General features: G+C 63.9%; 1 protein-coding gene across 1 annotated transcript; it reads right to left on the bottom strand.

Moving 5' to 3' along the window:
* Positions 1–5: 5 nt before the first annotated feature.
* On the bottom strand, positions 6–24,107 carry IUM83_05292 (ATP-BINDING CASSETTE TRANSPORTER; the record flags this gene model as incomplete). The annotated part of the gene is made up of 6 exons (XM_067929422.1): positions 6–10; positions 69–702; positions 7,615–8,610; positions 9,387–11,300; positions 11,657–12,574; positions 22,464–24,107. The coding sequence occupies 6 exons, from the start codon at positions 24,105–24,107 to the stop codon at positions 6–8; spliced, it is 6,111 nt and encodes a 2,036-aa protein (XP_067799654.1).
* Positions 24,108–26,023: the final 1,916 nt, after the last annotated feature.

Here is a 26,023-nt window from a genome sequence, read left to right on the forward strand (position 1 = left end):
AGTGCTCATCCTGGCCGTAGAGCCGCTGCGGACTGGGCTAGCAGATGGAGTGCTCGTTCGAGACGGACCTCCAGCGCCGGGGGCGCCCGTCATGAGCACCATATCATCAGCGAACTTCATCATTCCGGAGAACATGCGACTGCGGCGCAATTGGCGCTGGTTGTTGAAACCTTGGATCATGGTGACCTGGTGGTGCACCTGCTGCTCCTCCGACAGGTTCAGCAAATATTCGGCCATGTTCACACCCGGAGCGCACACGAAGCCGAGTTCCTGGAAGTACGAGATGAGCGATTCACCGGTGCCGTGGAATAGCACCTCACCGTTCTCCAGAATCAAAACATCCTCATAGTACGCGCACTTCTTCGGCACAACCTGAAGCACCGAAAGAACGAACTCCACCTCCATCAAGGTAGACCCATCAGGACCATTGCGCGGGTGGCACACCTCGTCAATCAGCAGTGTTCGCTGGAACTTTCCTACACCAAGACCCAACTGCTGCACGGCAACACCAGGGTAGTGGAAGGAAAGGGAACGCGCGATCGTCCAGGTAGCCCGTTTTTCTTCATACGTGCCAGAGTTGAAGAACCCGTCTTCGAAGCTGGCAAAGTTTTGGTCACAGAAGTCGCGAGCGAAGTTGAGCAGTTCCTTCTTTGGCATAGCCTTGGACAGGCTTCTTCCACGGCGCTGGACGTACGACACGAACTGAGGGAGCCAGGTCTTCACAAGGCGCCGGTGCTTCATGTTCCACCATGCAGATCCCTTGCCAGTTCTTTGCGCTGCAACGACAGCAGACTTCTCTTCCCAACTAGACTCAGTCACACGCCGCTTCATACCATCGGTGCCAACAACCGACGCAATGCTAATCACACCGAGATCAGAAGTATCATTTTCCTCGCGGGTCTCCGTCTCCACAGTCGTGCTCGTCTCGCCCGCGACGGTCTTCGTCACCGTCGTCGTCTGCACCTCGATCATACGCTTCACCACGCCGCTGGAAGTGGTCACCTTCCGGATCGTCGTGCGAACCGTCTTGGTGATGACACTGCCGTTGGCACCCGTCGTGCGGAACACCTCGGTCTTCACCGTCGCTCCAGCACCACCGTCCTCGTCCGGCTCCTGCGTCGTCGACGAGCTAATCAGGGTCGCATCCGAAGAGATCGAGCTCGTGGTGGTCGTAGTCGTGGCACTGCTGTCGTCGATCTCCTCGCGGGTCTCCGTCTCCACAGTCGTGCTCGTCTCGCCCGCGACGGTCTTCGTCACCGTCGTCGTCTGCACCTCGATCATACGCTTCACCACGCCGCTGGAAGTGGTCACCTTCCGGATCGTCGTGCGAACCGTCTTGGTGATGACACTGCCGTTGGCACCCGTCGTGCGGAACACCTCGGTCTTCACCGTCGCTCCAGCACCACCGTCCTCGTCCGGCTCCTGCGTCGTCGACGAGCTAATCAGGGTCGCATCCGAAGAGATCGAGCTCGTGGTGGTCGTAGTCGTGGCACTGCTGTCGTCGATCTCCTCGCGGGTCTCCGTCTCCACAGTCGTGCTCGTCTCGCCCGCGACGGTCTTCGTCACCGTCGTCGTCTGCACCTCGATCATACGCTTCACCACGCCGCTGGAAGTGGTCACCTTCCGGATCGTCGTGCGAACCGTCTTGGTGATGACACTGCCGTTGGCACCCGTCGTGCGGAACACCTCGGTCTTCACCGTCGCTCCAGCACCACCGTCCTCGTCCGGCTCCTGCGTCGTCGACGAGCTAATCAGGGTCGCATCCGAAGAGATCGAGCTCGTGGTGGTCGTAGTCGTGGCACTGCTGTCGTCGATCTCCTCGCGGGTCTCCGTCTCCACAGTCGTGCTCGTCTCGCCCGCGACGGTCTTCGTCACCGTCGTCGTCTGCACCTCGATCATACGCTTCACCACGCCGCTGGAAGTGGTCACCTTCCGGATCGTCGTGCGAACCGTCTTGGTGATGACACTGCCGTTGGCACCCGTCGTGCGGAACACCTCGGTCTTCACCGTCGCTCCAGCACCACCGTCCTCGTCCGGCTCCTGCGTCGTCGACGAGCTAATCAGGGTCGCATCCGAAGAGATCGAGCTCGTGGTGGTCGTAGTCGTGGCACTGCTGTCGTCGATCTCCTCGCGGGTCTCCGTCTCCACAGTCGTGCTCGTCTCGCCCGCGACGGTCTTCGTCACCGTCGTCGTCTGCACCTCGATCATACGCTTCACCACGCCGCTGGAAGTGGTCACCTTCCGGATCGTCGTGCGAACCGTCTTGGTGATGACACTGCCGTTGGCACCCGTCGTGCGGAACACCTCGGTCTTCACCGTCGCTCCAGCACCACCGTCCTCGTCCGGCTCCTGCGTCGTCGACGAGCTAATCAGGGTCGCATCCGAAGAGATCGAGCTCGTGGTGGTCGTAGTCGTGGCACTGCTGTCGTCGATCTCCTCGCGGGTCTCCGTCTCCACAGTCGTGCTCGTCTCGCCCGCGACGGTCTTCGTCACCGTCGTCGTCTGCACCTCGATCATACGCTTCACCACGCCGCTGGAAGTGGTCACCTTCCGGATCGTCGTGCGAACCGTCTTGGTGATGACACTGCCGTTGGCACCCGTCGTGCGGAACACCTCGGTCTTCACCGTCGCTCCAGCACCACCGTCCTCGTCCGGCTCCTGCGTCGTCGACGAGCTAATCAGGGTCGCATCCGAAGAGATCGAGCTCGTGGTGGTCGTAGTCGTGGCACTGCTGTCGTCGATCTCCTCGCGGGTCTCCGTCTCCACAGTCGTGCTCGTCTCGCCCGCGACGGTCTTCGTCACCGTCGTCGTCTGCACCTCGATCATACGCTTCACCACGCCGCTGGAAGTGGTCACCTTCCGGATCGTCGTGCGAACCGTCTTGGTGATGACACTGCCGTTGGCACCCGTCGTGCGGAACACCTCGGTCTTCACCGTCGCTCCAGCACCACCGTCCTCGTCCGGCTCCTGCGTCGTCGACGAGCTAATCAGGGTCGCATCCGAAGAGATCGAGCTCGTGGTGGTCGTAGTCGTGGCACTGCTGTCGTCGATCTCCTCGCGGGTCTCCGTCTCCACAGTCGTGCTCGTCTCGCCCGCGACGGTCTTCGTCACCGTCGTCGTCTGCACCTCGATCATACGCTTCACCACGCCGCTGGAAGTGGTCACCTTCCGGATCGTCGTGCGAACCGTCTTGGTGATGACACTGCCGTTGGCACCCGTCGTGCGGAACACCTCGGTCTTCACCGTCGCTCCAGCACCACCGTCCTCGTCCGGCTCCTGCGTCGTCGACGAGCTAATCAGGGTCGCATCCGAAGAGATCGAGCTCGTGGTGGTCGTAGTCGTGGCACTGCTGTCGTCGATCTCCTCGCGGGTCTCCGTCTCCACAGTCGTGCTCGTCTCGCCCGCGACGGTCTTCGTCACCGTCGTCGTCTGCACCTCGATCATACGCTTCACCACGCCGCTGGAAGTGGTCACCTTCCGGATCGTCGTGCGAACCGTCTTGGTGATGACACTGCCGTTGGCACCCGTCGTGCGGAACACCTCGGTCTTCACCGTCGCTCCAGCACCACCGTCCTCGTCCGGCTCCTGCGTCGTCGACGAGCTAATCAGGGTCGCATCCGAAGAGATCGAGCTCGTGGTGGTCGTAGTCGTGGCACTGCTGTCGTCGATCTCCTCGCGGGTCTCCGTCTCCACAGTCGTGCTCGTCTCGCCCGCGACGGTCTTCGTCACCGTCGTCGTCTGCACCTCGATCATACGCTTCACCACGCCGCTGGAAGTGGTCACCTTCCGGATCGTCGTGCGAACCGTCTTGGTGATGACACTGCCGTTGGCACCCGTCGTGCGGAACACCTCGGTCTTCACCGTCGCTCCAGCACCACCGTCCTCGTCCGGCTCCTGCGTCGTCGACGAGCTAATCAGGGTCGCATCCGAAGAGATCGAGCTCGTGGTGGTCGTAGTCGTGGCACTGCTGTCGTCGATCTCCTCGCGGGTCTCCGTCTCCACAGTCGTGCTCGTCTCGCCCGCGACGGTCTTCGTCACCGTCGTCGTCTGCACCTCGATCATACGCTTCACCACGCCGCTGGAAGTGGTCACCTTCCGGATCGTCGTGCGAACCGTCTTGGTGATGACACTGCCGTTGGCACCCGTCGTGCGGAACACCTCGGTCTTCACCGTCGCTCCAGCACCACCGTCCTCGTCCGGCTCCTGCGTCGTCGACGAGCTAATCAGGGTCGCATCCGAAGAGATCGAGCTCGTGGTGGTCGTAGTCGTGGCACTGCTGTCGTCGATCTCCTCGCGGGTCTCCGTCTCCACAGTCGTGCTCGTCTCGCCCGCGACGGTCTTCGTCACCGTCGTCGTCTGCACCTCGATCATACGCTTCACCACGCCGCTGGAAGTGGTCACCTTCCGGATCGTCGTGCGAACCGTCTTGGTGATGACACTGCCGTTGGCACCCGTCGTGCGGAACACCTCGGTCTTCACCGTCGCTCCAGCACCACCGTCCTCGTCCGGCTCCTGCGTCGTCGACGAGCTAATCAGGGTCGCATCCGAAGAGATCGAGCTCGTGGTGGTCGTAGTCGTGGCACTGCTGTCGTCGATCTCCTCGCGGGTCTCCGTCTCCACAGTCGTGCTCGTCTCGCCCGCGACGGTCTTCGTCACCGTCGTCGTCTGCACCTCGATCATACGCTTCACCACGCCGCTGGAAGTGGTCACCTTCCGGATCGTCGTGCGAACCGTCTTGGTGATGACACTGCCGTTGGCACCCGTCGTGCGGAACACCTCGGTCTTCACCGTCGCTCCAGCACCACCGTCCTCGTCCGGCTCCTGCGTCGTCGACGAGCTAATCAGGGTCGCATCCGAAGAGATCGAGCTCGTGGTGGTCGTAGTCGTGGCACTGCTGTCGTCGATCTCCTCGCGGGTCTCCGTCTCCACAGTCGTGCTCGTCTCGCCCGCGACGGTCTTCGTCACCGTCGTCGTCTGCACCTCGATCATACGCTTCACCACGCCGCTGGAAGTGGTCACCTTCCGGATCGTCGTGCGAACCGTCTTGGTGATGACACTGCCGTTGGCACCCGTCGTGCGGAACACCTCGGTCTTCACCGTCGCTCCAGCACCACCGTCCTCGTCCGGCTCCTGCGTCGTCGACGAGCTAATCAGGGTCGCATCCGAAGAGATCGAGCTCGTGGTGGTCGTAGTCGTGGCACTGCTGTCGTCGATCTCCTCGCGGGTCTCCGTCTCCACAGTCGTGCTCGTCTCGCCCGCGACGGTCTTCGTCACCGTCGTCGTCTGCACCTCGATCATACGCTTCACCACGCCGCTGGAAGTGGTCACCTTCCGGATCGTCGTGCGAACCGTCTTGGTGATGACACTGCCGTTGGCACCCGTCGTGCGGAACACCTCGGTCTTCACCGTCGCTCCAGCACCACCGTCCTCGTCCGGCTCATGCGTCGTCGACGAGCTAATCACGGTCACAACTCTGCCTTCCTCCTCGGTGATCATGCCCGCAGTCGGCTTGCGCTTCGGCTTGCGGTGCTTCTTCGACTTGGGCTTCTTGCCCTCCGTCACCTCGGTCTCCTCCACGGTCTCCTCCACCACCACCTCGGTCGTCTCAGTCGTCTCGGTGGTCTCGGTGGTCTCGGTGGTTACCTCGCTCGTGGACGGCACCTCCTCGGTCGTCTCGGTCGTCACTTCCGTCACCTCCGTCACTTCCGTCGTCTCCTCGGGCTTGACCTCGGTCGTCTCGATCGTCTCGGTGGTCACTTCCGTCACCTCCGTCGTCTCCTCCTCGGTGGTCGTGCCCGCAGTCGGCTTGCGCTTCGGCTTGCGGTGCTTCTTCGACTTGGGCTTTTGCCCTCCGTCACCTCGGTCTCCTCCACGGTCTCCTCCACCACCACCTCGGTCGTCTCAGTCGTCTCGGTGGTCTCGGTGGTCTCGGTGGTTATCTCGCTCGTGGACGGCACCTCCTCGGTCGTCTCGGTCGTCACTTCCGTCACCTCCGTCACTTCCGTCGTCTCCTCGGGCTTGACCTCGGTCGTCTCGATCGTCTCGGTGGTCACTTCCGTCACCTCCGTCGTCTCCTCCTCGGTGGTCGTGCCCGCAGTCGGCTTGCGCTTCGGCTTGCGGTGCTTCTTCGACTTGGGCTTCTTGCCCTCCGTCACCTCGGTCTCCTCCACGGTCTCCTCCACCACCACCTCGGTCGTCTCAGTCGTCTCGGTGGTCTCGGTGGTCTCGGTGGTTATCTCGCTCGTGGACGGCACCTCCCTCCTCGGTCGTCTCGGTCGTCACTTCCGTCACCTCCGTCACCTCCGTCACTTCCGTCGTCTCCTCGGGCTTGACCTCGGTCGTCTCGATCGTCTCGGTGGTCACTTCCGTCACCTCCGTCGTCTCCTCCTCGGTGGTCGTGCCCGCAGTCGGCTTGCGCTTCGGCTTGCGGTGCTTCTTCGACTTGGGCTTCTTGCCCTCCGTCACCTCGGTCTCCTCCACGGTCTCCTCCACCACCACCTCGGTCGTCTCAGTCGTCTCGGTGGTCTCGGTGGTCTCGGTGGTTACCTCGCTCGTGGACGGCACCTCCTCGGTCGTCTCGGTCGTCACTTCCGTCACCTCCGTCACTTCCGTCGTCTCCTCGGGCTTGACCTCGGTCGTCTCGATCGTCTCGGTGGTCACTTCCGTCACCTCCGTCGTCTCCTCCTCGGTGGTCGTGCCCGCAGTCGGCTTGCGCTTCGGCTTGCGGTGCTTCTTCGACTTGGGCTTCTTGCCCTCCGTCACCTCGGTCTCCTCCACGGTCTCCTCCACCACCACCTCGGTCGTCTCAGTCGTCTCGGTGGTCTCGGTGGTCTCGGTGGTTACCTCGCTCGTGGACGGCACCTCCTCGGTCGTCTCGGTCGTCACTTCCGTCACCTCCGTCACCTTCCGTCGTCTCCTCGGGCTTGACCTCGGTCGTCTCGATCGTCTCGGTGGTCACTTCCGTCACCTCCGTCGTCTCCTCCTCGGTGGTCGTGCCCGCAGTCGGCTTGCGCTTCGGCTTGCGGTGCTTCTTCGACTTGGGCTTCTTGCCCTCCGTCACCTCGGTCTCCTCCACGGTCTCCTCCACCACCACCTCGGTCGTCTCAGTCGTCTCGGTGGTCTCGGTGGTCTCGGTGGTTACCTCGCTCGTGGACGGCACCTCCTCGGTCGTCTCGGTCGTCACTTCCGTCACCTCCGTCACTTCCGTCGCCCTCTCACCTCGGTCTCACCTCGGTGGTCGGTGGTCTCTCGACCCTGCTCGTCTCGGTGGTCACTTCCGTCACCTCCGTCGTCTCCTCCTCGGTGGTCGTGCCCGCAGTCGGTTTGCGCTTCGGCTTGCGGTGCTTCTTCGACTTGGGCTTCTTGCCCTCCGTCACCTCGGTCTCCTCCACGGTCTCCTCCACCACCACCTCGGTCGTCTCAGTCGTCTCGGTGGTCTCGGTGGTCTCGGTGGTTACCTCGCTCGTGGACGGCACCTCCTCGGTCGTCTCGGTCGTCTCTTCCGTCACCTCCGTCACTTCCGTCGTCTCCTCGGCTTCCGTCGTCTCCTCGGTCACTTGACCTCGGTCGCACTTCCTCGGTCACTTCGACCGTCTCGGTGGTCACTTCCGTCACCTCCGTCGTCTCCTCCTCGGTGGTCGTGCCCGCAGTCGGCTTGCGCTTCGGCTTGCGGTGCTTCTTCGACTTGGGCTTCTTGCCCTCCGTCACCTCGGTCTCCTCCACGGTCTCCTCCACCACCACCTCGGTGGTCTCAGTCGTCTCGGTCGTCTCGGTGGTCTCGGTGGTTACCTCGCTCGTGGACGGCACCTCCTCGGTCGTCTCGGTCGTCACTTCCGTCACCTCCGTCGTCTCTTCGGGCTTGACCTCCGTCACTTCGACCGTCTCGGTGGTCACTTCCGTCACCTCCGTCGTCTCCTCCTCGGTGGTCGTGCCCGCAGTCGGCTTGCGCTTCGGCTTGCGGTGCTTCTTCGACTTGGGCTTCTTGCCCTCCGTCACCTCGGTCTCCTCCACGGTCTCCTCCACCACCACCTCGGTCGTCTCAGTCGTCTCGGTGGTCTCGGTGGTCTCGGTGGTTACCTCGCTCGTGGACGGCACCTCCTCGGTCGTCTCGGTCGTCACTTCCGTCACCTCCGTCACTTCCGTCGTCTCCTCGGGCTTGACCTCGGTCGTCTCGGTCGTCTCGGTGGTCACTTCCGTCACCTCCGTCGTCTCCTCCTCGGTGGTCGTGCCCGCAGTCGGCTTGCGCTTCGGCTTGCGGTGCTTCTTCGACTTGGGCTTCTTGCCCTCCGTCACCTCGGTCTCCTCCACGGTCTCCTCCACCACCACCTCGGTCGTCTCAGTCGTCTCGGTGGTCTCGGTGGTCTCGGTGGTTACCTCGCTCGTGGACGGCACCTCCTCGGTCGTCTCGGTCGTCTCTTCCGTCACCTCCGTCACTTCCGTCGTCTCCTCGGGCTTGACCTCGGTCGTCTCGATCGTCTCGGTGGTCACTTCCGTCACCTCCGTCGTCTCCTCCTCGGTGGTCGTGCCCGCAGTCGGCTTGCGCTTCGGCTTGCGGTGCTTCTTCGACTTGGGCTTCTTGCCCTCCGTCACCTCGGTCTCCTCCACGGTCTCCTCCACCACCACCTCGGTCGTCTCAGTCGTCTCGGTGGTCTCGGTGGTCTCGGTGGTTACCTCGCTCGTGGACGGCACCTCCTCGGTCGTCTCGGTCGTCTCTTCCGTCACCTCCGTCACTTCCGTCGTCTCCTCGTCACTTCCGACCTCCGTCGGTCGTCGATCGTCTCGGTGGTCACTTCCGTCACCTCCGTCGTCTCCTCCTCGGTGGTCGTGCCAGCAGTCGGCTTGCGCTTCGGCTTGCGGTGCTTCTTCGACTTGGGCTTCTTGCCCTCCGTCACCTCGGTCTCCTCCACCACCACCTCGGTCGTCTCAGTCGTCTCGGTGGTCTCGGTGGTCTCGGTGATTACCTCGCTCGTGGACGGCACCTCCTCGGTCGTCTCGGTCGTCTCTTCCGTCACCTCCGTCACTTCCGTCGTCTCCTCGGCTTGACTCGGTCGTCTCGATCGTCTCGGTGGTCACTTCCGTCACCTCCGTCGTCTCCTCCTCGGTGGTCGTGCCCGCAGTCGGCTTGCGCTTCGGCTTGCGGTGCTTCTTCGACTTGGGCTTCTTGCCCTCCGTCACCTCGGTCTCCTCCACGGTCTCCTCCACCACCACCTCGGTCGTCTCAGTCGTCTCGGTGGTCTCGGTGGTCTCGGTGGTTACCTCGCTCGTGGACGGCACCTCCTCGGTCGTCTCGGTCGTCACTTCCGTCACCTCCGTCACTTCCGTCGTCTCCTCGGGCTTGACCTCGGTCGTCTGATCGTCTCGGTCGTCTCGGTGGTCACTTCCGTCACCTCCGTCGTCTCCTCCTCGGTGGTCGTGCCCGCAGTCGGCTTGCGCTTCGGCTTGCGGTGCTTCTTCGACTTGGGCTTCTTGCCCTCCGTCACCTCGGTCTCCTCCACGGTCTCCTCCACCACCACCTCGGTCGTCTCAGTCGTCTCGGTGGTCTCGGTGGTCTCGGTGGTTACCTCGCTCGTGGACGGCACCTCCTCGGTCGTCTCGGTCGTCACTTCCGTCACCTCCGTCACTTCCGTCGTCTCCTCGGGCTTGACCTCGGTCGTCTCGATCGTCTCGGTCGTCTCGGTGGTCACTTCCGTCACCTCCGTCGTCTCCTCCTCGGTGGTCGTGCCCGCAGTCGGCTTGCGCTTCGGCTTGCGGTGCTTCTTCGACTTGGGCTTCTTGCCCTCCGTCACCTCGGTCTCCTCCACGGTCTCCTCCACCACCACCTCGGTCGTCTCAGTCGTCTCGGTGGTCTCGGTGGTTACCTCGCTCGTGGACGGCACCTCCTCGGTCGTCTCGGTCGTCTCTTCCGTCACCTCCGTCACTTCCGTCGTCTCCTCGGGCTTGACCTCGGTCGTCTCGATCGTCTCGGTGGTCACTTCCGTCACCTCCGTCGTCTCCTCCTCGGTGGTCGTGCCCGCAGTCGGTTTGCGCTTCGGCTTGCGGTGCTTCTTCGACTTGGGCTTCTTGCCCTCCGTCACCTCGGTCTCCTCCACGGTCTCCTCCACCACCACCTCGGTCGTCTCAGTCGTCTCGGTGGTCTCGGTGGTCTCGGTGGTTACCTCGCTCGTGGACGGCACCTCCTCGGTCGTCTCGGTCGTCACTTCCGTCACCTCCGTCACTTCCGTCGTCTCCTCGGGCTTGACCTCGGTCGTCTCGATCGTCTCGGTGGTCACTTCCGTCACCTCCGTCGTCTCCTCCTCGGTGGTCGTGCCCGCAGTCGGTTTGCGCTTCGGCTTGCGGTGCTTCTTCGACTTGGGCTTCTTGCCCTCCGTCACCTCGGTCTCCTCCACGGTCTCCTCCACCACCACCTCGGTCGTCTCAGTCGTCTCGGTGGTCTCGGTGGTTACCTCGCTCGTGGACGGCACCTCCTCGGTCGTCTCGGTCGTCACTTCCGTCACCTCCGTCACTTCCGTCGTCTCCTCGGGCTTGACCTCGGTCGTCTCGATCGTCTCGGTCGTCTCGGTGGTCACTTCCGTCACCTCCGTCGTCTCCTCCTCGGTGGTCGTGCCCGCAGTCGGCTTGCGCTTCGGCTTGCGGTGCTTCTTCGACTTGGGCTTCTTGCCCTCCGTCACCTCGGTCTCCTCCACGGTCTCCTCCACCACCACCTCGGTCGTCTCAGTCGTCTCGGTGGTCTCGGTGGTCTCGGTGGTTACCTCGCTCGTGGACGGCACCTCCTCGGTCGTCTCGGTCGTCACTTCCGTCACCTCCGTCACTTCCGTCGTCTCCTCGGGCTTGACCTCGGTCGTCTCGATCGTCTCGGTCGTCTCGGTGGTCACTTCCGTCACCTCCGTCGTCTCCTCCTCGGTGGTCGTGCCCGCAGTCGGCTTGCGCTTCGGCTTGCGGTGCTTCTTCGACTTGGGCTTCTTGCCCTCCGTCACCTCGGTCTCCTCCACGGTCTCCTCCACCACCACCTCGGTCGTCTCAGTCGTCTCGGTGGTCTCGGTGGTCTCGGTGGTTACCTCGCTCGTGGACGGCACCTCCTCGGTCGTCTCGGTCGTCACTTCCGTCACCTCCGTCACTTCCGTCGTCTCCTCGGGCTTGACCTCGGTCGTCTCGATCGTCTCGGTCGTCTCGGTGGTCACTTCCGTCACCTCCGTCGTCTCCTCCTCGGTGGTCGTGCCCGCAGTCGGCTTGCGCTTCGGCTTGCGGTGCTTCTTCGACTTGGGCTTCTTGCCCTCCGTCACCTCGGTCTCCTCCACGGTCTCCTCCACCACCACCTCGGTCGTCTCAGTCGTCTCGGTGGTCTCGGTGGTCTCGGTGGTTACCTCGCTCGTGGACGGCACCTCCTCGGTCGTCTCGGTCGTCACTTCCGTCACCTCCGTCACTTCCGTCGTCTCCTCGGGCTTGACCTCGGTCGTCTCGATCGTCTCGGTGGTCACTTCCGTCACCTCCGTCGTCTCCTCCTCGGTGGTCGTGCCGCAGTCGGCTTGCGCTTCGGCTTGCGGTGCTTCTTCGACTTGGGCTTCTTGCCCTCCGTCACCTCGGTCTCCTCCACGGTCTCCTCCACCACCACCTCGGTCGTCTCAGTCGTCTCGGTGGTCTCGGTGGTCTCGGTGGTTACCTCGCTCGTGGACGGCACCTCCTCGGTCGTCTCGGTCGTCTCTTCCGTCACCTCCGTCACTTCCGTCGTCTCCTCGGGCTTGACCTCGGTCGTCTCGATCGTCTCGGTGGTCACTTCCGTCACCTCCGTCGTCTCCTCCGTGGCAGTGGTGGACGGCACTTCCTCGGTCACTTCGACCGTCTCGGTGGTCACTTCCGTCACCTCCGTCGTCTCCTCCTCGGTGGTCGTGCCAGCAGTCGGCTTGCGCTTCGGCTTGCGGTGCTTCTTCGACTTGGGCTTCTTGCCCTCCGTCACCTCGGTCTCCTCCACGGTCTCCTCCACCACCACCTCGGTCGTCTCAGTCGTCTCGGTGGTCTCGGTGGTCTCGGTGGTTATCTCGCTCGTGGACGGCACCTCCTCGGTCGTCTCGGTCGTCACTTCCGTCACCTCCGTCACTTCCGTCGTCTCCTCGGGCTTGACCTCGGTCGTCTCGATCGTCTCGGTGGTCACTTCCGTCACCTCCGTCGTCTCCTCCTCGGTGGTCGTGCCAGCAGTCGGCTTGCGCTTCGGCTTGCGGTGCTTCTTCGACTTGGGCTTCTTGCCCTCCGTCACCTCGGTCTCCTCCACGGTCTCCTCCACCACCACCTCGGTCGTCTCAGTCGTCTCGGTGGTCTCGGTGGTCTCGGTGGTTACCTCGCTCGTGGACGGCACCTCCTCGGTCGTCTCGGTCGTCACTTCCGTCACCTCCGTCACTTCCGTCGTCTCCTCGGGCTTGACCTCGGTCGTCTCGATCGTCTCGGTCGTCTCGGTGGTCACTTCCGTCACCTCCGTCGTCTCCTCCTCGGTGGTCGTGCCCGCAGTCGGCTTGCGCTTCGGCTTGCGGTGCTTCTTCGACTTGGGCTTCTTGCCCTCCGTCACCTCGGTCTCCTCCACGGTCTCCTCCACCACCACCTCGGTCGTCTCAGTCGTCTCGGTGGTCTCGGTGGTCTCGGTGGTTACCTCGCTCGTGGACGGCACCTCCTCGGTCGTCTCGGTCGTCACTTCCGTCACCTCCGTCACTTCGACCTCGGTCGTCTCGTCGTCTCGGTGGTCACTTCCGTCACCTCCGTCGTCTCCTCCTCGGTGGTCGTGCCGCAGTCGGCTTGCGCTTCGGCTTGCGGTGCTTCTTCGACTTGGGCTTCTTGCCCTCCGTCACCTCGTTCTCCTCCACGGTCTCCTCCACCACCACCTCGGTCGTCTCAGTCGTCTCGGCGGTCTCGGTCGGTTCCTCGGTCTCGTTCGTCTCGGTCGTCTCGGTCGTCACTTCCGTCACCTCCGTCACTTCCGTCGTCTCCTCGGGCTTGACCTCGGTCGTCTCGATCGTCTCGGTGGTCACTTCCGTCACCTCCGTCGTCTCCTCCTCGGTGGTCGTGCCCGCAGTCGGCTTGCGCTTCGGCTTGCGGTGCTTCTTCGACTTGGGCTTCTTGCCCTCCGTCACCTCGGTCTCCTCCACGGTCTCCTCCACCACCACCTCGGTCGTCTCAGTCGTCTCTTCCGTCACCTCCGTCACTTCCGTCGTCTCCTCGGGCTTGACCTCGGTCGTCTCGGTCGTCTTGTCACTTCCGTCTCCGGTCGTGTCTTGGTGGTCACTTCTCTCCGTCGTCGTCTCCACCTCGGTAGTCGTGCGCACGGTCTTGGTCACGACGGCTTCCTGAACACCTCCGTCTCCTCACTTCGTCTCCTCCGTCGGGTTCGGCTCCGTCACTGTCTTCACGCCGTCGTCGCGGCGGTCTCCGTCTTCACCGTCTCCTTTTGACTGCCAGCAGTGTTCCGTCGTGGAGGCACCGCCCCTCCGTCTCCGTCGTCGTCTCCAGGTCGTTGGATAGTCGTGCACGGTCTTGTCACGAGCTCCGAGCGGGTCTTGTCTTCTCGGTCGAGCTGACTTCATGTCGAAATTCTCCGTCGTCGTCTCCACCTCGATCGTCGTCACGAGCTCACCGGCGGGGACGTCTCCGTGCGCGTAGTCGTGCGCACGGTCTTGGTCACGATGCTGCCGTCGGCTTCCTCCGAGCGGAACACCTCCGTCTTCACCGTCTCGCCCGGCGCAGCGCCAACCTCCTCGGTCGAGCTGACTGCCGTCATGCCAGCAGTCGACGCAGTAGTCGAAGTCGTCGCGGCCGTTTCCACGGCGGTCTCCGTCGTGGTCTCCGTTTCCACCGTCGTGCTCTTGGCACCGCCCTTGGTCTCCGTCTCCGTCGTCGTCTCCACCTCGATCGTCGTCACGAGCTCACCGGCGGGGGACGTCTCCGTGCGCGTAGTCGTGCGCACGGTCTTGGTCACGATGCTGCCGTCGGCTTCCTCCGAGCGGAACACCTCCGTCTTCACCGTCTCGCCCGGCGCAGCGCCAACCTCCTCGGTCGAGCTGACTGCCGTCATGCCAGCAGTCGACGCAGTGGTCGACGTCGTCGCGGCCGTTTCCACGGCGGTCTCCGTCGTGGTCTCCGTTTCCACCGTCGTGCTCTTGGCACCGCCCTTGGTCTCCGTCTCCGTCGTCGTCTCCACCTCGATCGTCGTCACGAGCTCACCGGCGGGGACGTCTCCGTGCGCGTAGTCGTGCGCACGGTCTTGGTCACGATGCTGCCGTCGGCTTCCTCCGAGCGGAACACCTCCGTCTTCACCGTCTCGCCCGGCGCAGCGCCAACCTCCTCGGTCGAGCTGACTGCCGTCATGCCAGCAGTCGACGCAGTGGTCGACGTCGTCGCGGCCGTTTCCACGGCGGTCTCCGTCGTGGTCTCCGTTTCCACCGTCGTGCTCTTGGCACCGCCCTTGGTCTCCGTCTCCGTCGTCGTCTCCACCTCGATCGTCGTCACGAGCTCACCGGCGGGGACGTCTCCGTGCGCGTAGTCGTGCGCACGGTCTTGGTCACGATGCTGCCGTCGGCTTCCTCCGAGCGGAACACCTCCGTCTTCACCGTCTCGCCCGGCGCAGCGCCAACCTCCTCGGTCGAGCTGACTGCCGTCATGCCAGCAGTCGACGCAGTGGTCGACGTCGTCGCGGCCGTTTCCACGGCGGTCTCCGTCGTGGTCTCCGTTTCCACCGTCGTGCTCTTGGCACCGCCCTTGGTCTCCGTCTCCGTCGTCGTCTCCACCTCGATCGTCGTCACGAGCTCACCGGCGGGGGACGTCTCCGTGCGCGTAGTCGTGCGCACGGTCTTGGTCACGATGCTGCCGTCGGCTTCCTCCGAGCGGAACACCTCCGTCTTCACCGTCTCGCCCGGCGCAGCGCCAACCTCCTCGGTCGAGCTGACTGCCGTCATGCCAGCAGTCGACGCAGTGGTCGACGTCGTCGCGGCCGTTTCCACGGCGGTCTCCGTCGTGGTCTCCGTTTCCACCGTCGTGCTCTTGGCACCGCCCTTGGTCTCCGTCTCCGTCGTCGTCTCCACCTCGATCGTCGTCACGAGCTCACCGGCGGGGGACGTCTCCGTGCGCGTAGTCGTGCGCACGGTCTTGGTCACGATGCTGCCGTCGGCTTCCTCCGAGCGGAACACCTCCGTCTTCACCGTCTCGCCCGGCGCAGCGCCAACCTCCTCGGTCGAGCTGACTGCCGTCATGCCAGCAGTCGACGCAGTGGTCGACGTCGTCGCGGCCGTTTCCACGGCGGTCTCCGTCGTGGTCTCCGTTTCCACCGTCGTGCTCTTGGCACCGCCCTTGGTCTCCGTCTCCGTCGTCGTCTCCACCTCGATCGTCGTCACGAGCTCACCGGCGGGGGACGTCTCCGTGCGCGTAGTCGTGCGCACGGTCTTGGTCACGATGCTGCCGTCGGCTTCCTCCGAGCGGAACACCTCCGTCTTCACCGTCTCGCCCGGCGCAGCGCCAACCTCCTCGGTCGAGCTGACTGCCGTCATGCCAGCAGTCGACGCAGTGGTCGACGTCGTCGCGGCCGTTTCCACGGCGGTCTCCGTCGTGGTCTCCGTTTCCACCGTCGTGCTCTTGGCACCGCCCTTGGTCTCCGTCTCCGTCGTCGTCTCCACCTCGATCGTCGTCACGAGCTCACCGGCGGGGACGTCTCCGTGCGCGTAGTCGTGCGCACGGTCTTGGTCACGATGCTGCCGTCGGCTTCCTCCGAGCGGAACACCTCCGTCTTCACCGTCTCGCCCGGCGCAGCGCCAACCTCCTCGGTCGAGCTGACTGCCGTCATGCCAGCAGTCGACGCAGTGGTCGACGTCGTCGCGGCCGTTTCCACGGCGGTCTCCGTCGTGGTCTCCGTTTCCACCGTCGTGCTCTTGGCACCGCCCTTGGTCTCCGTCTCCGTCGTCGTCTCCACCTCGATCGTCGTCACGAGCTCACCGGCGGGGGACGTCTCCGTGCGCGTAGTCGTGCGCACGGTCTTGGTCACGATGCTGCCGTCGGCTTCCTCCGAGCGGAACACCTCCGTCTTCACCGTCTCGCCCGGCGCAGCGCCAACCTCCTCGGTCGAGCTGACTGCCGTCATGCCAGCAGTCGACGCAGTGGTCGACGTCGTCGCGGCCGTTTCCACGGCGGTCTCCGTCGTGGTCTCCGTTTCCACCGTCGTGCTCTTGGCACCGCCCTTGGTCTCCGTCTCCGTCGTCGTCTCCACCTCGATCGTCGTCACGAGCTCACCGGCGGGGGACGTCTCCGTGCGCGTAGTCGTGCGCACGGTCTTGGTCACGATGCTGCCGTCGGCTTCCTCCGAGCGGAACACCTCCGTCTTCACCGTCTCGCCCGGCGCAGCGCCAACCTCCTCGGTCGAGCTGACTGCCGTCATGCCAGCAGTCGACGCAGTGGTCGACGTCGTCGCGGCCGTTTCCACGGCGGTCTCCGTCGTGGTCTCCGTTTCCACCGTCGTGCTCTTGGCACCGCCCTTGGTCTCCGTCTCCGTCGTCGTCTCCACCTCGATCGTCGTCACGAGCTCACCGGCGGGGGACGTCTCCGTGCGCGTAGTCGTGCGCACGGTCTTGGTCACGATGCTGCCGTCGGCTTCCTCCGAGCGGAACACCTCCGTCTTCACCGTCTCGCCCGGCGCAGCGCCAACCTCCTCGGTCGAGCTGACTGCCGTCATGCCAGCAGTCGACGCAGTGGTCGACGTCGTCGCGGCCGTTTCCACGGCGGTCTCCGTCGTGGTCTCCGTTTCCACCGTCGTGCTCTTGGCACCGCCCTTGGTCTCCGTCTCCGTCGTCGTCTCCACCTCGATCGTCGTCACGAGCTCACCGGCGGGGGACGTCTCCGTGCGCGTAGTCGTGCGCACGGTCTTGGTCACGATGCTGCCGTCGGCTTCCTCCGAGCGGAACACCTCCGTCTTCACCGTCTCGCCCGGCGCAGCGCCAACCTCCTCGGTCGAGCTGACTGCCGTCATGCCAGCAGTCGACGCAGTGGTCGACGTCGTCGCGGCCGTTTCCACGGCGGTCTCCGTCGTGGTCTCCGTTTCCACCGTCGTGCTCTTGGCACCGCCCTTGGTCTCCGTCTCCGTCGTCGTCTCCACCTCGATCGTCGTCACGAGCTCACCGGCGGGGGACGTCTCCGTGCGCGTAGTCGTGCGCACGGTCTTGGTCACGATGCTGCCGTCGGCTTCCTCCGAGCGGAACACCTCCGTCTTCACCGTCTCGCCCGGCGCAGCGCCAACCTCCTCGGTCGAGCTGACTGCCGTCATGCCAGCAGTCGACGCAGTGGTCGACGTCGTCGCGGCCGTTTCCACGGCGGTCTCCGTCGTGGTCTCCGTTTCCACCGTCGTGCTCTTGGCACCGCCCTTGGTCTCCGTCTCCGTCGTCGTCTCCACCTCGATCGTCGTCACGAGCTCACCGGCGGGGGACGTCTCCGTGCGCGTAGTCGTGCGCACGGTCTTGGTCACGATGCTGCCGTCGGCTTCCTCCGAGCGGAACACCTCCGTCTTCACCGTCTCGCCCGGCGCAGCGCCAACCTCCTCGGTCGAGCTGACTGCCGTCATGCCAGCAGTCGACGCAGTGGTCGACGTCGTCGCGGCCGTTTCCACGGCGGTCTCCGTCGTGGTCTCCGTTTCCACCGTCGTGCTCTTGGCACCGCCCTTGGTCTCCGTCTCCGTCGTCGTCTCCACCTCGATCGTCGTCACGAGCTCACCGGCGGGGACGTCTCCGTGCGCGTAGTCGTGCGCACGGTCTTGGTCACGATGCTGCCGTCGGCTTCCTCCGAGCGGAACACCTCCGTCTTCACCGTCTCGCCCGGCGCAGCGCCAACCTCCTCGGTCGAGCTGACTGCCGTCATGCCAGCAGTCGACGCAGTGGTCGACGTCGTCGCGGCCGTTTCCACGGCGGTCTCCGTCGTGGTCTCCGTTTCCACCGTCGTGCTCTTGGCACCGCCCTTGGTCTCCGTCTCCGTCGTCGTCTCCACCTCGATCGTCGTCACGAGCTCACCGGCGGGGGACGTCTCCGTGCGCGTAGTCGTGCGCACGGTCTTGGTCACGATGCTGCCGTCGGCTTCCTCCGAGCGGAACACCTCCGTCTTCACCGTCTCGCCCGGCGCAGCGCCAACCTCCTCGGTCGAGCTGACTGCCGTCATGCCAGCAGTCGACGCAGTGGTCGACGTCGTCGCGGCCGTTTCCACGGCGGTCTCCGTCGTGGTCTCCGTTTCCACCGTCGTGCTCTTGGCACCGCCCTTGGTCTCCGTCTCCGTCGTCGTCTCCACCTCGATCGTCGTCACGAGCTCACCGGCGGGGGACGTCTCCGTGCGCGTAGTCGTGCGCACGGTCTTGGTCACGATGCTGCCGTCGGCTTCCTCCGAGCGGAACACCTCCGTCTTCACCGTCTCGCCCGGCGCAGCGCCAACCTCCTCGGTCGAGCTGACTGCCGTCATGCCAGCAGTCGACGCAGTGGTCGACGTCGTCGCGGCCGTTTCCACGGCGGTCTCCGTCGTGGTCTCCGTTTCCACCGTCGTGCTCTTGGCACCGCCCTTGGTCTCCGTCTCCGTCGTCGTCTCCACCTCGATCGTCGTCACGAGCTCACCGGCGGGGGACGTCTCCGTGCGCGTAGTCGTGCGCACGGTCTTGGTCACGATGCTGCCGTCGGCTTCCTCCGAGCGGAACACCTCCGTCTTCACCGTCTCGCCCGGCGCAGCGCCAACCTCCTCGGTCGAGCTGACTGCCGTCATGCCAGCAGTCGACGCAGTGGTCGACGTCGTCGCGGCCGTTTCCACGGCGGTCTCCGTCGTGGTCTCCGTTTCCACCGTCGTGCTCTTGGCACCGCCCTTGGTCTCCGTCTCCGTCGTCGTCTCCACCTCGATCGTCGTCACGAGCTCACCGGCGGGGGACGTCTCCGTGCGCGTAGTCGTGCGCACGGTCTTGGTCACGATGCTGCCGTCGGCTTCCTCCGAGCGGAACACCTCCGTCTTCACCGTCTCGCCCGGCGCAGCGCCAACCTCCTCGGTCGAGCTGACTGCCGTCATGCCAGCAGTCGACGCAGTGGTCGACGTCGTCGCGGCCGTTTCCACGGCGGTCTCCGTCGTGGTCTCCGTTTCCACCGTCGTGCTCTTGGCACCGCCCTTGGTCTCCGTCTCCGTCGTCGTCTCCACCTCGATCGTCGTCACGAGCTCACCGGCGGGGACGTCTCCGTGCGCGTAGTCGTGCGCACGGTCTTGGTCACGATGCTGCCGTCGGCTTCCTCCGAGCGGAACACCTCCGTCTTCACCGTCTCGCCCGGCGCAGCGCCAACCTCCTCGGTCGAGCTGACTGCCGTCATGCCAGCAGTCGACGCAGTGGTCGACGTCGTCGCGGCCGTTTCCACGGCGGTCTCCGTCGTGGTCTCCGTTTCCACCGTCGTGCTCTTGGCACCGCCCTTGGTCTCCGTCTCCGTCGTCGTCTCCACCTCGATCGTCGTCACGAGCTCACCGGCGGGGGACGTCTCCGTGCGCGTAGTCGTGCGCACGGTCTTGGTCACGATGCTGCCGTCGGCTTCCTCCGAGCGGAACACCTCCGTCTTCACCGTCTCGCCCGGCGCAGCGCCAACCTCCTCGGTCGAGCTGACTGCCGTCATGCCAGCAGTCGACGCAGTGGTCGACGTCGTCGCGGCCGTTTCCACGGCGGTCTCCGTCGTGGTCTCCGTTTCCACCGTCGTGCTCTTGGCACCGCCCTTGGTCTCCGTCTCCGTCGTCGTCTCCACCTCGATCGTCGTCACGAGCTCACCGGCGGGGGACGTCTCCGTGCGCGTAGTCGTGCGCACGGTCTTGGTCACGATGCTGCCGTCGGCTTCCTCCGAGCGGAACACCTCCGTCTTCACCGTCTCGCCCGGCGCAGCGCCAACCTCCTCGGTCGAGCTGACTGCCGTCATGCCAGCAGTCGACGCAGTGGTCGACGTCGTCGCGGCCGTTTCCACGGCGGTCTCCGTCGTGGTCTCCGTTTCCACCGTCGTGCTCTTGGCACCGCCCTTGGTCTCCGTCTCCGTCGTCGTCTCCACCTCGATCGTCGTCACGAGCTCACCGGCGGGGGACGTCTCCGTGCGCGTAGTCGTGCGCACGGTCTTGGTCACGATGCTGCCGTCGGCTTCCTCCGAGCGGAACACCTCCGTCTTCACCGTCTCGCCCGGCGCAGCGCCAACCTCCTCGGTCGAGCTGACTGCCGTCATGCCAGCAGTCGACGCAGTGGTCGACGTCGTCGCGGCCGTTTCCACGGCGGTCTCCGTCGTGGTCTCCGTTTCCACCGTCGTGCTCTTGGCACCGCCCTTGGTCTCCGTCTCCGTCGTCGTCTCCACCTCGATCGTCGTCACGAGCTCACCGGCGGGGGATGTCTCCGTGCGCGTAGTCGTGCGCACGGTCTTGGTCACGATGCTGCCGTCGGCTTCCTCCGAGCGGAACACCTCCGTCTTCACCGTCTCGCCCGGCGCAGCGCCAACCTCCTCGGTCGAGCTGACTGCCGTCATGCCAGCAGTCGACGCAGTGGTCGACGTCGTCGCGGCCGTTTCCACGGCGGTCTCCGTCGTGGTCTCCGTTTCCACCGTCGTGCTCTTGGCACCGCCCTTGGTCTCCGTCTCCGTCGTCGTCTCCACCTCGATCGTCGTCACGAGCTCACCGGCGGGGGACGTCTCCGTGCGCGTAGTCGTGCGCACGGTCTTGGTCACGATGCTGCCGTCGGCTTCCTCCGAGCGGAACACCTCCGTCTTCACCGTCTCGCCCGGCGCAGCGCCAACCTCCTCGGTCGAGCTGACTGCCGTCATGCCAGCAGTCGACGCAGTGGTCGACGTCGTCGCGGCCGTTTCCACGGCGGTCTCCGTCGTGGTCTCCGTTTCCACCGTCGTGCTCTTGGCACCGCCCTTGGTCTCCGTCTCCGTCGTCGTCTCCACCTCGATCGTCGTCACGAGCTCACCGGCGGGGGACGTCTCCGTGCGCGTAGTCGTGCGCACGGTCTTGGTCACGATGCTGCCGTCGGCTTCCTCCGAGCGGAACACCTCCGTCTTCACCGTCTCGCCCGGCGCAGCGCCAACCTCCTCGGTCGAGCTGACTGCCGTCATGCCAGCAGTCGACGCAGTGGTCGACGTCGTCGCGGCCGTTTCCACGGCGGTCTCCGTCGTGGTCTCCGTTTCCACCGTCGTGCTCTTGGCACCGCCCTTGGTCTCCGTCTCCGTCGTCGTCTCCACCTCGATCGTCGTCACGAGCTCACCGGCGGGGGACGTCTCCGTGCGCGTAGTCGTGCGCACGGTCTTGGTCACGATGCTGCCGTCGGCTTCCTCCGAGCGGAACACCTCCGTCTTCACCGTCTCGCCCGGCGCAGCGCCAACCTCCTCGGTCGAGCTGACTGCCGTCATGCCAGCAGTCGACGCAGTGGTCGACGTCGTCGCGGCCGTTTCCACGGCGGTCTCCGTCGTGGTCTCCGTTTCCACCGTCGTGCTCTTGGCACCGCCCTTGGTCTCCGTCTCCGTCGTCGTCTCCACCTCGATCGTCGTCACGAGCTCACCGGCGGGGGATGTCTCCGTGCGCGTAGTCGTGCGCACGGTCTTGGTCACGATGCTGCCGTCGGCTTCCTCCGAGCGGAACACCTCCGTCTTCACCGTCTCGCCCGGCGCAGCGCCAACCTCCTCGGTCGAGCTGACTGCCGTCATGCCAGCAGTCGACGCAGTGGTCGACGTCGTCGCGGCCGTTTCCACGGCGGTCTCCGTCGTGGTCTCCGTTTCCACCGTCGTGCTCTTGGCACCGCCCTTGGTCTCCGTCTCCGTCGTCGTCTCCACCTCGATCGTCGTCACGAGCTCACCGGCGGGGGACGTCTCCGTGCGCGTAGTCGTGCGCACGGTCTTGGTCACGATGCTGCCGTCGGCTTCCTCCGAGCGGAACACCTCCGTCTTCACCGTCTCGCCCGGCGCAGCGCCAACCTCCTCGGTCGAGCTGACTGCCGTCATGCCAGCAGTCGACGCAGTGGTCGACGTCGTCGCGGCCGTTTCCACGGCGGTCTCCGTCGTGGTCTCCGTTTCCACCGTCGTGCTCTTGGCACCGCCCTTGGTCTCCGTCTCCGTCGTCGTCTCCACCTCGATCGTCGTCACGAGCTCACCGGCGGGGGACGTCTCCGTGCGCGTAGTCGTGCGCACGGTCTTGGTCACGATGCTGCCGTCGGCTTCCTCCGAGCGGAACACCTCCGTCTTCACCGTCTCGCCCGGCGCAGCGCCAACCTCCTCGGTCGAGCTGACTGCCGTCATGCCAGCAGTCGACGCAGTGGTCGACGTCGTCGCGGCCGTTTCCACGGCGGTCTCCGTCGTGGTCTCCGTTTCCACCGTCGTGCTCTTGGCACCGCCCTTGGTCTCCGTCTCCGTCGTCGTCTCCACCTCGATCGTCGTCACGAGCTCACCGGCGGGGGATGTCTCCGTGCGCGTAGTCGTGCGCACGGTCTTGGTCACGATGCTGCCGTCGGCTTCCTCCGAGTAGAACACCTCTGTCGTAGTGCTGGCAATTGGGTTCTGAGCTTGTTGGTGTTTTGTTGCCGTCCAGTTGGTAATCAGCTTCCGTGCTGCAGCTTTGGTTGTAAGCGGTGGGCTGTGGGTACGCTGTTGGAACCAGGACATGAGCCACTCTCCAGCGTCAAAACCGCCTTCATCATCGCTTTGATCGCTGTCAGAACTGCTGCCGTCCGATCGGATCTCGAACATGAACGCTCCCAGTGAAAGTTTATCCGAAGTATCAGGTGACACAGCTTGGTCTTTGTTGAAGCTGCCAACATTCGTGAGACAGCTATCACTTTCAGCCTCAGTTTCGACGATAGGCGACCCCGAAAGAACCACAACCTCGTCGGCAAGCCTAACGACTGTGGTAGTCTTCGTCGTCGAGTTGTTTTGGTCAAATAGCGCTGCCGTCGCCTTCTTCTCACTCAAACACATAGCCACATCCTTCTGAGATGGGCATTGAACACCTAGATCCTGCACGTACTTGATGATCTCATTCCACGAGCCACTACGCACAACCTCGCCATCGTGCAGCACAATGACATTCTTTGCACAGGTGCAGTCTTCGGACGGGTCACGCAACAGCGAAATGACGATGACCTTCTGCAGCAACTTGGACAAACGACGATACAGCGAGATGAACTCAAATGACGACTCGCTCTCCACGTGGGCCTGGTCCATGAGCACCGCGTTGGTTTTGCTGAAGCGCAGGCCGCGACGGCGGATCGGGAACGCAGGGTAGTACAGCGTGAACGCGCGGGCGAGCTCCCACGCCACTTTGCGCTCCTTGGAGCGGCGCCCCGCGAGGGCCAGCGCACGCTCCGCCTGACTTTTTTGTTTTTCTTTTTCTTGGTCCACCTCGTACTTCAGCACACGGAAACGGCAAAACGCACGCGCAAAAATGAACAGCTCCACCGCGGTCACCGTCTCGAAGCGGCGGCCGTGGCTCGTCACATACGTCAGGAAGTCCGGCAGCCACCTCTTGAAGTCCTCCTTCTTCCTCTCTCCTCCCGCCTCCAGGCTGCTCATGTCGCCCGACGCGCCCGCCTGGGGGGCCACGACGGTGCTGGTGAAGAACACGCCCGAGCTGGCGTTCAGCTCGCGCAGCCTCTCGGCCGTCGCCTCCTTCACGCCCATGGCGGCCGCCGTGGCGGTCGCGCTCCAGGCGTGCCACGCAAGCTCCGCGAGGCTCTGCGCCGCCCTCTTCTCCTCGCTCACGCTCTCGAAGTCCGCCACGGCGCGGGCCGCCGCCGCAGCCGTGGGGCTCGCGCCCTGCTGCTGCGTCGCGTCCACCTCCGTCTCCGTCGTGGTCACGACCTCGGTGGTGGTCTCAGTCGAGCCGTCGGGCTTGGTGACCACCGTGGTGACGGTGCAGCCGTCGGCGCTGGTCGTGACCGCCGTCGTGGTGCCGTCCGCGGCCGTGGAGACCACGGTCTTGGAGCCGCCCTGGGCCGCCACGGCCTGCTGCTTGGCGGCCTCGGGCTTCTTGTCCTGCTTGGGTTGCTGCTGGGCCGGCGGGCTGCGGATCACCATGGGGTGCTGCAGGCGCGCGTCGTCCTTGGCGACCTCGTTGGACTCGGTGCCGCCCATGCTTGCTGGTCTCTTCTCTCTTCTCTCTCTCTCTCTCTCTGCGCTCTACGCTCGCTTGGCACTCGAGAGCCGATCCACTTGATACCCGCGGAGCGAAAGCGATTGTGAGGATCCCGAAGCCCCCGGACGCGCGTCTAGCACGTCGGCCAAGGTCCGCCTAGAAAGTGCTGCTTGAGCGCCCCGTCTGACGAAGATACGCTTTCACCTCTCGGTGATTGGCTAAGATTCTGAGCCAATCACCGAGAGGTAAAAAGCCTGCGGTTTCAACGCCGATACGCGGTTGAAACAACCGTGACAGCTTGTGCTGGCCCCGACACCCCACTCGAAGACCATGCATGCGGTGTCGCGGGCCTCTGTCTGTTTGGTCAGGAGCTTGCTGGTCTCGTGTGGTCGGCGCAATAGCGCTATTGCCACGGTCGGCCAGGGAGGCTGCGCCGCGCGTTAATACAGTCAGGGATTAGTAGTTTTAGCTAAAATAGTACCCGACAGTACTACTACCGTATTCACTAATAGTACTACGAGTTTGCTGGACTCAACACGGTACCAAGAGTAATACTGGTCGAGGTATCCCTGGCCGAGCAACCATGACTTCCATCCTGCAATTCTAGATTGACTGGTTCTCGATTCGTCGCTCGGGGAAGATTACCATTTCTGAAACCGTGTCATAACCCGACAAACGAAGTATGGGCTGCGCTGTGAACGGTTGCCAGGAGGGCGACGAGCTCAAACGAGGTCCGTGTAGTCAGGGCTGGAACAATATATAAGATTGACAATGTATTGGGTAGCCGGGCGCTTGGCAATCATTTTTTTTTTTTTCAATTTTTGCATTCTATTGAACAATCCCAACGTACAATACACATCAGCAAGATGTGCCCTCCTCGGCTGACTTGCACAGCAGTCTAGTCGTCAAATTCATTGTCACTCTCGTCCGACTCCACATCTGAATTGTGCCTGGCCTCGATGATGGCTCTCGAAAGCTTGTGAAGAGAGGAGAGGCCCCAATTCAGGCGCTGCATTAGAAGAGCGAGCGCATTTGGTCTTGACTTTGAGACTTCGGCGCAGGTAGCCCGTGGTGGCTTTCACCTGGGAAAAGCATTGTTCAACGACAACAGACGTCGGAGAGATCCATGCCGTGTCGATGTGAGCCTGATGGCTGTCGCCTCTACTCTACTCCCTCTCTCTCTCGTGCTTGAGATCACGCTGCGGCTTCGATATGGTCGGGTTGGTCGGCTTCTTTGACTAGGAAGACCCCGGCTCGGCCAGTCGTGATAGCGAGTCCTGGGTTCTTATAAGGCGAGTTGCGAATGGTGCCTCCACCCTTGTAAGGGCCTTTTTGTTCTGCAGCTTGACGAGCACATGCTCGAACATCGTCGATTCAACTACTTTTGCATTTGCTCCGAGCTGCTCCTTGAGGCTTCCATGCTCGACTATCAGCATATCAAACAGGTCCCGTATGTCTGCGACCGTGAGGCGTGGCTCCTGAAGTTGGAGGGTTGCGCGAGAGGGACGTGGAAGTGTGGCAATCAACTAGCAATTCTGCAACAACCTATTCCGTGTATTTTACTGTATTTTGATTTTGAATGGTATGAATATTGCAATCAATCTCCTATCTCGCCACCGCAGCACAACCAATATTTCCACTTACAAGCACAATGTATTGATGATTGCAATAATTGTTTTTCCAGCCCTGCCGTACAGTGTATGTTCCAAGCGCGTACACCACATAATATGTGGTGTGTTTGAAGATTCAAATTCAGCATTCAACGAGAGGTACGGTGCGTATATTCTTATGTGTTATTACTGGGTTTTCGTGCTCACACTACGACTCGTACATTTTGCTGTCTGAATTGTGTTCAGGTGGTCTATCCAGACGCTGAAGCTGCCGCCCCAGCAGCAGCATCCTCTGCCAAAAATCT

Source organism: Phytophthora cinnamomi (assembly GCF_018691715.1).
Source record: "Phytophthora cinnamomi strain GKB4 chromosome Unknown Contig4, whole genome shotgun sequence".
Classification (NCBI taxonomy): domain Eukaryota; phylum Oomycota; class Peronosporomycetes; order Peronosporales; family Peronosporaceae; genus Phytophthora; species Phytophthora cinnamomi.